The 13,097-nt window shown below is 39.1% G+C and overlaps 1 protein-coding gene across 1 annotated transcript in view; it reads left to right on the top strand.

Annotated features, from left to right (window-relative positions):
* The window catches only part of LOC136867265 (probable cytochrome P450 49a1), a 131,457-nt gene that overhangs the window by 51,391 nt on the left and 66,969 nt on the right, over positions 1-13,097 (top strand). Inside the window, exons 2-4 of the mRNA XM_067144409.2 lie at positions 2,845-3,091; positions 7,133-7,249; positions 12,766-12,848. Of these exons, the coding sequence (XP_067000510.2) occupies positions 2,845-3,091; positions 7,133-7,249; positions 12,766-12,848 (447 nt within the window). The remainder of the gene's footprint in view (positions 1-2,844; positions 3,092-7,132; positions 7,250-12,765; positions 12,849-13,097) is intronic.

Here is a 13,097-nt window from a genome sequence, read left to right on the forward strand (position 1 = left end):
ATGTCACCCAGGTGTCAGATTCCCCATCAAATGGTTACCTTGTCTTTACCTATGAATTCGAAGGCGAATTATCTTTATCAGTTTCTCCTTTAGGCTGAATAATTTTTTTTCTAAAGAATTTTTACTTTTTAAGTTTTCATTTTCTCTTTCTGGTTGTCTTTTCCTATACTAACTGCCTTAGAGGCGTTTTCTTCAATCAATCAATCAATCAATCAATCAATCAATCAATCAATCAATCAATCAATCAATCAATCAATCAATCAATCAATCAATCAATCAATCAATCAATCAATCAATCAATCAATCAATCAATCAATCAATCAATCAATCAATCAATCAATCAATCAATCAATCAATCAATCAATCAATCAATCAATCAATCAATCAATCAATCAATCAATCAATCAATCAATCAATCAATCAATCAATCAATCAATCAATCAATCAATCAATCAATCAATCAATCAATCAATCAATCAATCAATCAACGTTTAGGGCTGACACACTTGTGTCAGATTGTTCACCAAAGTCTTTTCTTATATTATTTCAAAAAATTTGTAAATTTATCGAACATTTCCCGATAAATTATTCCAGTCCCTAATTCCTTTTCATATAAATGAATATTTTCCCCAATTTGTCCTCTTGATTATACTTTTTACCTTCATAGTATATATTCTCTACTTTTATAAGCTCCTCTCAAGCTTATTCGTCTGTCATTCCACTCCACTAACAGCTCAGAACATACCGCTTAGTCGAGCAGCTCGTCTCCTTACTCCCAAATCTTCCCAACTCGAGATTTGCAACATTTTCGTAACACTACTCTTTTGTCGGATCACCCGGAACAAAGCGTGCTGCTTTCCTTTGGATCTTTTCCAGTTCTCGAATCAAGTGATCCCGGTGAGGGTCCTATACACTGGAATCATACTCTAATCGAGATTTCACCAGTGGCATACGCCCTGTCCTTGGCACCCTTACTACAACCACTGAACACCCTTATAATCATTTTAAGAGATCAGTAACTCCTCAAGGCCACGGCCCCTTTCTTCCCATTCCTAGTCTACACCGTTACACCTACACGCAAAGACAACACCCTCACACAGAGTTGCGTCTAGCTCACACCTACGGGCTATACCGCAAAAGCAGGTACGTAATAGGTGAACTGAACATGTCTTCGGACACTCTCGGCACTAGAAAAAAAGCCATACGCTAAAACACTAAATATTGTCCATCTCAGATGTGTAACGGTTAGCGTTATTAGCTGCCGTTCTCAGGGTACCGGGTTTGATTGCTGATATTGCCAGAAGTTTAAGATTGGCGGAAGGGCTGTTATGTGATTAAACAGGCACAGGCTGCTCACATCCATTGGGGGTGTGCCTGAAAAGAGCAGCACCATCTCGGGATGAGGACACGAATTTATATTGTTATAAATGTAGGCCTATTGCCAGTTTTTAAACTCAATCATACAACTGAGTTGCAGTGTTTTGGGTTTCTCCTAAAAAAATATTTGTGACTTATCTCCCTTTGAAACTAAACGACTCGCTTTGCACATAAAGAGGCAAACATTAGATTGGTTTATACTGAAAAATACAACATGATAAATGCAATCGACATTTAACGATATCAGAAAATGTCAAATATCAAGGCTCTTCACTGACCTCCTTCTTTCAGTTTCTGTAACCATGTCATGTAAAAAGGGTCCTCCACAGCCGAGAGTCTTGTTGGGGCCATCACTTTATCGCCCAGGCGCTGATCATTGATCTTGGGCTCGGTATTGCCTCCTTGTCACTCTGTGCGTTTTTAAACTAGCAATATCTGATCCCAAACTTTATAAGTGCAACTTTGTCCATCCTCCGAGTCAAGGACTCTCTGGTCCGGAAATACCTAATTGTGGCGCAACTAGTTCATGGCCCTCTACGCACCCTAGGCCGAAGGACTTCAGTGTTTGTATTTTTCTTAAACGAAACCTTCAAATTCCCGTTGAATTCGTTGCTGTGCATTGAGATAATCATCCCTTCTTAACTATGAGAAGAGGTCTAATACCTCTAAAAATGAAGGCATCACAAAAATAAAGGGTCTCGAAATACTCTTACGCATCTCGAATATTTGATGACCCCAAGCAAGATAAGGAAGCGTGTTAAGTGCTTCAAATGATATTTATTCTCATTACTGATTGATTCCATTTTGACAGCTTTGATTATCATCAACGAGCTATCCCTGCATGATCAACATCATCCCTCCTGGGTATTGTACGTATATATCCTCGTATTCCTTTCTCTCGTCAATTATTTGTTATACGGAAAAATTTGAACCTAACGACATTTGTTAGACCAAATTAACTCCGATATTCATCTATTAATATTTAATATTACTGGTTTTACGTCCACTAACTACTTTTATGATTTTTGGAGATGCCGAGGTGTCAGAACTCTTTGCCGCAGGAATGTTTTATATGTGTTAATAAATATACCAAAACAGTGGCTCAGAGGACCAGAGGACTCTTTCCTTCAATATGTGTTACATTGTTTGTAGATAGGTAGGGTTTACTATTTTAACCATATCCAACTACACCGTAATTGTATTTCATTTTAACTATGTAACTTCGCTATCTTAACCTCTTCTGGTGTGATTTCATCTACCCCAGCTTCGTGAGTCAGTAGATAAGCGAATTAAAAAAATAAAAAAAATAAAAAATGAAAATAAAAAACAAAAACATAAAAACAAAAAATAGAAAATAAAAAAATAAAAAAATAAAAAATAAACTCTAACATAGGGCTAATTCAGTTAATCAAATCCTAGCAAGTCTTTACAATGAACTTGATGAAGAACCTTATTATGTAATTCCAGGTGATTACCGCATAGAGGAAGTTGATCGAATTTCCAAGAGACTTTATGCACAATATGGACGAGTGGTGAAGTTGGCAGGCCTGATGGGACGCCCCGACATGCTGTTCCTGTACGACGCAGACGAGATAGAGCGCGTGTTTCGTAACGAAGATCTTATGCCACATCGCCCATCCATGCCATCACTCAACTACTATAAACATGTACTGCGAAGGGATTTCTTCGGGGACAACGCTGGTGTTATCGCTGTGTGAGTAATATTGATGTTTCTCTTCCAAGTTAACCATTTTATATTTCCAAGTAATGCTATCTCACCTTGCCACTTAACCTTGTATTATAATCGAGTGTTTCCAAATTCATCCCTCACTCGGATGATGACTACAGCATCCCATGACCCCATGTCAAACAAAAATAATTATAAAATATGATATTTCATGTCAGATTAATGTAAACATTACAGGCTATTTTAGTTTGTGATTTGACCAATCTATACTTCTACGTACCTCAAGCCGACAGCTCACTACCCGGTCTGTGGACCGGTCCTTGTCCACCAGCTTCCGCACTATGTGTAGTGATAGCTATTGAAAGGGATATTGTTCGGTTGTTACATAGGCCTACTTTTATTCTTCTTCCTTTTTATCTGTTTACCCTCCAGTATCGGTTTTTCCCTCGGACTCAGCGAGGGATCCCACCTCTACCGCCTCAAGGGCAGTGTCCTGGAGCGGGAGGCATTGGGTCGGGGATACAACTGGGAAGGATGACCAGTACCTCACCCAGGCGGCCTCACCTGCTATGTTGAACAGAGGCCTTGCGGGGGGATGGGAAGATTAGAAGGGATAAACAAGGAAGAGGGAAGGAAGCGGCCATGGCCTTAAGTTAGGTACCATCCCGTTATATGCCTGGATGAGAAGTGGGAAACCAAAGAAAACCACTTCTAGGATGGCTGTGGTGGGAATCGAACCCAATTCTACTCAGTTGACCTCCCGAGGCTGAGTGAACCCCTTTCCTTGGTCAGTAATACAATTGTTTTACGCTAGTTTCTGGGAAGGTGGGCATTGCGGGTCGAATTCACTGACTGTTTTAAATTTGTTACGGAGTTACCCGTGGAGCAGAAGAGGTGAAAGAAGGTGCCGGGATGAATGGGTCTAACTACAATGTCAAGAAAAGAATTTAAAACTTAAACTGAAGGTTATATTTTCGAAAAACAACAAACTTAACAACTTTTCACTTAGTGAGATACCAACGACATTTCAGGTACAAGACTTAGAAAAATCCAAGATTTCAGAACGTTAACACTCTCTGGCTACAAGCCCCTAGTTTTACCATTTTTGAGCTCCCAGCTCAAATTTTACATGCGAGCATAAATTTGTTCAAAGGGCAGAAATCCCCTAAACTCATGGAGCACTTGCTCCCAAAATACAACATCTAGCCTTCAAGAGACATATAGTAATCTTACTTTGAAAAAGAGCTAACAGGCTCTCAGTTTTCCAAGCCTACCCAAGGCAACATCAACTAACACTTCCTGGCCTCTCAAGGCACCACTTACAATAGAGGAAAAGAAAAAAAATTCATTAAACAGGGGTATTTAATACCCAACCTACTGGGCCTTCATCTAAAGGGAAAAACGGTTAAATAAATGGCCCGACCACAAAATGAATGGAGGCGAAAGCTTGCACTCCTAGATATGAGCACATAAAACCTAAAGAGCACTAGGCCGATGAAACAGGGGCTATTCCCAAATTACTGAGGTTGCACGCATGGAAATAACTTTACCACATTGCAGAAACAAAAACGTGGCACCTCAAACCAAGATGAAGGGGAGTTCAAGAGGGTCAATCACTCTCTATCCCCGATTTACAGTTAAAGATTTAATGAAGTTTTTACCTAAGCCGGCTGAAAGTTACATTTTTAGGATAACTAGGTTACATAGTTAATGATTCGGACCTTTCCCTCAGGTTAAACTGCGGAGTAAGCAAGAAATAAAGATGTTATGTGCCCATTACCTTGTCGGAGTACTGCTGCCTGATGAAAGAGGCGCCTTCCGCCTCCTGCTTGACACACACACTAGGTCAGATGACTATCAATTGGCCAAGAGACGAGAAAATCCGCAGTTTATAAACTCTCGGGGAAAGTTCTAGATCATTCATGAATAATCAAGACACACCCACAGAATTTTATTGGTAGATTACAAAAGTAACTCTCAGGATCGAAGAAGAAGACTGTGATTGGTAGAAAATTAATTACAGAAATTAGGGATTGGCTAAATTCAAAACTGGCGGAAAGAAAAGATAAATAATGCCAACCCAAAAATAAATGAACATTAAGTATTTTTAAAAAACTTATGAATACAAAAGTTCTTTAAATCAAAAGTTCTTTCACTTCGCACCAGGGTCCATGATCGTAGGAGTTTTGTAGTGACATCTATGGAAGAAAGTCCAAACTTCTTGATGAATGGCAAACAAAACAAGTAGAAATACAGTCAGCTCAGGAAACTTCACAATAACAAAATTACATCAGATTTCTGTGGTGACATCTTGTGAGTAAACTTATAAGTTGGTCTAGTTTCAATTTCACGGTTTCTCCAGTAGAGGAGTTCTTTTAGGCGCAAGATTTAAATGCGCGGCGTTGGGGTGTACCTCCCGGTACAAAATTTATATTCATCCATTCATTCTCCATGATCACGTTTTTTATTCTGGTCAGTGGATGATTTTGAACTTTTAAATTGTTATTACATTTCGTCTCATTTCTTACCATTAGGGGCCGATGACCTAGATGTTAGGCCCCTTTAAACAACAAGGATCATTATCATAAAATATGTTCTCACATGGAAATAAAGAGTTTCTGGACCCATGTCCATATAACATATTTTCTTCTTCTACGTGAGAGGAATGTGTCCTGAAAGTTTGGCCGAACCTTACTGTTACATTCTGAATATCGTAGGGCTTGCATGCCGAGGAGATGCTAAGTAGAGAACAAAAATAGCCAACCGAACACTAGTGGGATCCAAACCCCTCGACCTAATAAGCTGGAAGTTTATACAAGTACAGTATAATATGGTAAGGTAAGGGTTATTCTGCCCGAAGGCAGGTCCGAACCTCCGCAGAGGTGTTCCTGAGCCGGAGTTTACGTGCGGTAGGGTGGCCAGTTCCTTTCCGCTCCTCCATTCTCTTACCTCCCACCAACAGCGCGTGGCAACCCATCCAACTTCCGACCACGCCCAATGTTGCTTAACTTCGGAGATCTCACGGGATCCGGTGTTTCAACACGGCTACGGCCGTTGGCAGTATAATATGGTCGTGAAAACTAAGTGCACCCCACTGTTGGCAGCCTTGAGATGGTTTTCCGTGGTTTCCCATTTTTACACGAGGTAAATGCTAGTTGGGGCTGTACCTTAATTAAGGCCATAGTCGATTCTTTCCCACTCCTAGTCCTTTCCTATCAGACCATCGCCATAAAACCTATCTGTGGCGGTGGGACAAAAAGCAAATGGTAAAACAATATATATAAAAAATACAAAAGTTGTCCAACCCTTGTTCATTTTTTCTACGGGTCCAAGATTCACATGAATTTGCCCTCAGCGGGCGACAAGCGCCCTGTTTTCAATTGTGCTGGCATTAGTACCAGGTCTGTAGGTCAGATCTTTTCCAACAGAACAGGCATGATCTAAGCCACCGTATCTCAATCAGTAGAACATCCGATGCGAAATCGGAAGGTTGTGGATTTAAGTAAAAAGCGGTCGTGGAAAACCAGGGGCGTAACCTGGTGTGTGTGGGGTTGGTTACTAGGGGTTGGACCCTACGGAATTTTTACAAAAAGAATATAAATAGAAACTGACAACAAACAATAAACTAAATAAACATTCAGAAACATATTTGTAAATCCAACAGATCGGTCGAGTCTATTTTCTAAGAAGCCTCTAAAATTGGATTTAGATTGTAAACTGAACATACAGCTCGTTGTAAAACAGTTGATCTTGATCATATTTTGCTTGTTCTGTATTTTAATGTAAGATTTTATAGTGTACTGTAATCTAAATATCAATATATTCACTTGTATCAGTGTCCTTATAATGATAAGTGATGCATGCGCGCACCTTCATTATATTCTATCAGCATTTTATAACTATATCCAACCCACCCCCTCCACCTTTATCGGCTGGTCCTTGCTACGCTACTGGCGAAAACTAAATATTGACTCCTAAGAATTTGCACCACTAAGTTAGCTAGAGAGAAATCTAGACTGCGTCTACAACACAACTTCCTTTGTTAAATGGATCTATCTTTTGTTACAGACACGGTGAGAAATGGCACACATTCCGCACCAAGGTACAGCAAGCCATGTTGCAGCCTCGCACCGCAAAACTGTACATCAAGTCGATAGAGGAGACAGCAACAGCTTTCGTCAACAGGTGAGGCACTGGATCACAGTATTACTACTCCTCTCCATTTTTAATACTATAAGTAAGCGTCTTACGTTGTACTGAATCCAAGTTTGCGAATTCAATTCCTGTTCAGTCTGGTGGTAGGCCTATTTGAAGGTGCTCATATACTGAACCCTTTAGGTCCATATTGAGGGATACCTACCTTCCTCACCTATCAGCAAAGTTCATGTGATCTGTCTCTTGGGTCGTATCGGGTTCTTCGTCACTTGCTGAGGTAAAGGTAGGGTTCAGTAATTCTAGTCTATCTACTGGAATGAAAGGTCTATTTAAAAGATTCCTATTTATTCAGGAAAATTCTGAAGCAAACTGATATGTCAACTGTGTCATAGAAGTCAATTGTATCCACTGGACACCACAATCATTTTTACATAAAGGTCAGAACACTGGTGTGAGACTTTAACGTAACTGCCTGATGGGCATTCTTACTAGAAACCATTGTCTCATTTATTAATCATTTAAGAAAGGAAAGTCTGGAAATCCTTAAATTCGGCTTCCATGTGAGACCACATGTACCATCATAGTGATTCGTTATGGTCCAGCCCTCGTAACACGAACTCTGGACTCTGGGTATAATTAAGGCCGTCCAATCGGTGTGTGCCACACAGTGGTTCTACGGCATGGACCCTTAATTGAATCGATGTGACCTGCGTCTATGTCATGGACCGACATCTAATCTTCTAAGTTACTTTAAAGTCATTGTGGATGATGACCGCAAGGAAATGATGCTACAATGGCATATGGCCCTAATCTAAGTCACTGAGGTTGATGACCCCCTGACCATCCAAGTTTCTAGGCTGAAGGCTAAACACAATTAAGTTACATCGGTTGATGACCAAAGTTCCACTTTACTATCCCCAGCACATTCACTGCTCAATCAATCAAAGTTCAATAATTACAACAATAGCAATGCTCACAAGCTTTGTGGCAGTCAAATCCATTTCCTTCGGATATGTCCCTTTAATCGTTACTTTATTTTTTAATATTCCCCAGAAAAACAAACTAAAATTTCCAGAATGCATCTTCAAGTTATTCGCTTGATTAAAGTTATTTCAAAATGCGGTTTCACTGAATTTAATAATTAAATAAATTGAAATGATTTAACGAAATGTTAAAGATCAGTAAATTTTATCTCCGCGGACTCTGGTTTCTTCACAAATTCCTACGCAGCTGTGATGTAAATTCAATATTGCGATGTTTATCTGGCTGGAAAAGAATTGTTACATAATTCATGTCCAGTTATATATCTTGTCTCGTGATTTCACACTTTAAAATCTAATCTAGTCCTAACCGTTATTAACACTTGGATATCCTAATAATCTACGTACAAACCAAACAACTCGCCATATAATTACGATGTCATATCTCGTCATACCATTATGAATTTTGCACACCCCTCACAGACAAACCGATCATCACGACCATCGCTCTATATTTTGGACAACCCTGAATTTGGTTACTCTGTTCCTTATACTCGAAGTTCGTGATTTCAAATGTTCATTACGTCCCCAATTACAGTATTTCACAATACTCAGATCATTACCGGCTATGAATTTCAAATAAATCCAGCATTTTAACGTTTTCCCCGGCCGAGAATACAGTACAATCTTAATTCCACGCCTGTCCCGTTATCACAGCTGAGGGCTCTCGCCCCCCCAAGTTCGCTTGGCAGTTATATGAACCACCTGGTTTATTCCAGTTGACTGGCTTCTCAAAATGCTCTCTTTAAACTCTGCCGACAAAATTAAACAAATACGATATTCTAACCAACAAAATACACAGATTAAGCTTCAAGATGCCCACACTAATTATACGCGTCGCCAATTAATACCGCTATGGATTTCTATGAATTTCTTTCCATTCCCAACATTATAAATATACCTCGGGCTATCATGTCCCGGCTTCAATGACAGGACTCGAACCTGATTCGCACATCTCATCTCAACTCATATAAAACATTCCTCGGGCTTCCATGTCCCGGCTTCAATGATAGGTCCAACCTGATTCACAAATCTCATATCAACAAAACTAACCTCTATTTCCCAGCTCCACAATTATCATCGACAAAGAACTGGAATAAAATCCTTACTAGAAATCTCGACGTCTAATATGGCACAATGCATTACTCATGAATAACTTCGCATAAATGAGATCGTATTTAATAACTTGATTTTTTATGAACAAAATGACTGAAACATTCTACTAGATCTTTTTATTGTCAGTCAGACACAGTTTAAAATGATCCTAGAAAAACGTTTCTCTCCGTGACCAAATTCATCACCCTAAGTTCTCACCCGACAGCGCGCTCCCACTCGATTGAAAATGAGTAATCATGGATTATTATTATTAACGTCAAACTGCAGACAGAAATTTTTTTTACGTCGAATGAACATCTTAATTTGACATCACAAAATATAGGCAGTAAACTCACACGGATGACGATCTACATTGGACGCGATATCACTTCGGAACCCTATTCAATAACTTTTTACAACATTATACGGCACTCGCAAGACTTCAAAATTTTATCCAAGTGGAAAATAAAACAAATGACTCTTTTAGTCGTACTCTCACATTTACAAAACTTAGTAGGGGTGACCACTGCGTCGTATATCCCCATTCAAATACACCTTTAGAGATCACGAGACAAGATATAAGAGGTAGTAAGATGGAAAGTCACCTACCTCATGTAGTCATAGGGCTCACCTGCGACCCTGGCATTTTATTTAGCCATTTTTACATTCATGGCTTTACAAACCATTATGTTTCTTCAGGCTTCCTGGAATAAAGCATAAAAAAAAGAAAATACCCTTCACTTGTTTGCTGGGCGCACACGATGGACTATAATTATTTCGGCACACGAATTACTTAATCACATTAGAATTTATTCAGTACTTTGACCGTCCTATCTGGTACAATTATTTCACTCAAGAAAACTATCTCCTCATGGAGACAAGACCTAGCCACACTGGCTGAAATCTGCAGTTGAACTCAGTCTACTTTCGTTGTTTGATTTCGCAGAGCAGCTCAACAATTTTTCGTCCGCTTTGTATCACAAATGCCGGAGAAGGAGACTTCGTCATGGCGTCCCTTCATATTTATAGCAGTTACCCCCTCTCTTCGGATCTCTCCCTTTGCCGCCAAGAAAATTTCTATAAATTTTCTGACTTACCTAAACTGTAATTTCAAGAGTTTTGAAAGTGACTACATGCTTGCTACATTTCTGGCGGTAGTGTTCATGGACATTTAAAACTTTTACGGGTTCGATTTGTGAGATGATTGACCCCCTTTGATAGGCACTATATTTTTTTGACTTGGCTTGGGTCGCCATGTACACGCGCTTTGAAATAGTTCACAAAAATGACTTGAGATTCTTCCGCCGTTGACACGTGTGGCTGACGTCACGTACCCCAGAGCGTGGGACCGAAGGTAATCACCCCCTCGTCACGTGTCAAATCCATGCTATCAAGAATCCAACTTTTAAATGATTGTCGATTTATGCATAATGTTCTTAGGGCACAAAGGTCATGGGTTCAATACGTTAACCTCGTGTTTACAGACACTCCTTTACGACAAAACTCTGGCACCTCGGCGTTTATTAAAATCTTAAAATTAATTACGAGGGCTTAAAACCTATATTGTTTAATAATAAGAATAGTAATAATTTTTATAATTATATAATTATATTATTATTATTATTATTATTATTATTATTATTATTATTATTATTATTATTATTATTATTATTATTATTATTATTATTATTATTATTATTATTATTATTATTATTATTATTATTGCTCACCTCTTCACGTGCACAACACCACACTTCCAACTACTACATCTACACATAGGCTTAACAGTAGAATACATTACTACACAAATGGTTAGCGTCAGTAATTGCATCAGGCCGTAAAACTGGGTCACGTCTATAATGCTATACAAATCGCAACCTTGACCCCATCAAAGTGTCGGAAAAATGCCCGAAAAAAGGGAGAAATACTATTATTATTCACATGCTTAATACCTATTACAGGGTGGTCGGAAACAACGAAAACCGGATGTTTGAGCGTTAGAGGGTTGGTCATGCTGATAAATAATTTTAAAGAAATAATTCGATATCTCGCCACGGTGCCTTTTTATCAGCTGCTGAAGTTAGCCAATCGGATCAATTCGCGGGCGAATTCAAATGGGCTTTGGCTCCAGGGAGGGAATTTGAATACAGACCTCCGAGCTTTCAGGATCGCGCCAAAGCAAGTACAGTACGTTACGGTTTTAACGAATTTCCTTACGTAACGAATGTTCCGTCAGGGAAGATTTACAGCGTCCTAAGAGCAACGGCGTAGCTTAAACAGTCGATCCTGTGAGATTTAAAAAGTTAAGTAATACTGAGCGTGGTAACCTCTGGGACTGATGCCCACGTTTTGCTTTTCAGGAAAGTAGCAGAAAAAACATGACCACCTTACCGCAAGTAATTTCGGGTGACTGTGTCTGATAATCAGTAAACTCTTGGTTAATCTGAGGGCCCTGACTAGGCCGCAAATATCCAAGGTTAGTTAAGACACTAGTGTTGAAATATTAACTATCTATATCAAGATTCAATCTCAAAACTTTTCGGTGTAGTACGCGAATACTTAACCAATTACACCATATTCCCATTCCATGCGAAGAGAGACGAATCTGCATTTATTGTGGCTTTAAGCTAAACCTATCTTCATTTTTCGAAGAAACTTTGAAGAACGGGAAGGTTACTAATTATGAAGTATGTAAAATGAATTTAATCCTGTCCTTGAATTTATAAATGGAGTAGGAGTGGCTGAGGATTCCCCGTACGCCATACATACAATTTCAGCATCTTTTTGGAGTGAATGAGGTGAAAATTGGGAACTCGCATTGCCACCCTATAAGTACAGCATGGGACTGAATCAAGGACATCAGGCGCAACACAAAATGTCCGTTCAGATAAAAATCCAACAAAAGTATATTAATAAATCTGTTGCTTTACTAATATATCCGGACTTAGTTATGTGATACCAGATTTCGAATCTTATTTATATTGCTAGTGAGTAAATCAATGGTGAAAATTTAGTTAGAGAAGTTGTGAGGTTTTCTCCAGAGGCTTCTGTAAGGTCTCTGTGAGTGGGCCTCCGAGTTCAGAGTTCTGTTTTCGAATCGAGAGAGGGGTAAATGGACACGATTTCCTGACCAATAGACACCGAGGAGGTTAACGCGGGCAGTGTCATGTTGGTCGAGTGAGGTCCGGATCACGCAATATTTGAAAATGAAAAACTATTAATCTATAATTGATGAAAAATAAGTTAACCAACATTTTTCATGAATCTACTTAGTATTTTTCTATATATGTACTGAAGTAGACCTAAAAAGTTGACAGTTTTTTCAAGAAAAATATTGCATAAATATAAAGTTGCATAAATATTTACGTTTAGCTTCAGTATATAGTACTGAAATGTTTTCTTCTTCCACAGAGCTCGCACGCTAAAGAGGGCGAACGACAAACAAGAAGTCCCCGATGATTTTCTGAATGAAATTCACAAATGGTCGTTGGAATGTAAGTACCAGTATTTTCCAGGAAAATTTATTCGTTTCCCAGCAGGTCATTCGAAGTGTTATGGACATTCAGGTGAACTCATAATAGATCCCAGGGAATCACTGGAGAGGTGTAGGGAATATTTTGAACATCTTCTCAATGTAAAAGGAAATCACCCTGGTGGTGTTGCAAACAGCCAAGCTCATGGGGAGGAGGAAAATGATGTTGGTGAAATTATGCTTGAGGAAGTGGAAAGGATAGTAAATAAAC

Source organism: Anabrus simplex, chromosome 3, assembly GCF_040414725.1.
Source record: "Anabrus simplex isolate iqAnaSimp1 chromosome 3, ASM4041472v1, whole genome shotgun sequence".
NCBI classification, from domain to species: domain Eukaryota; kingdom Metazoa; phylum Arthropoda; class Insecta; order Orthoptera; family Tettigoniidae; genus Anabrus; species Anabrus simplex.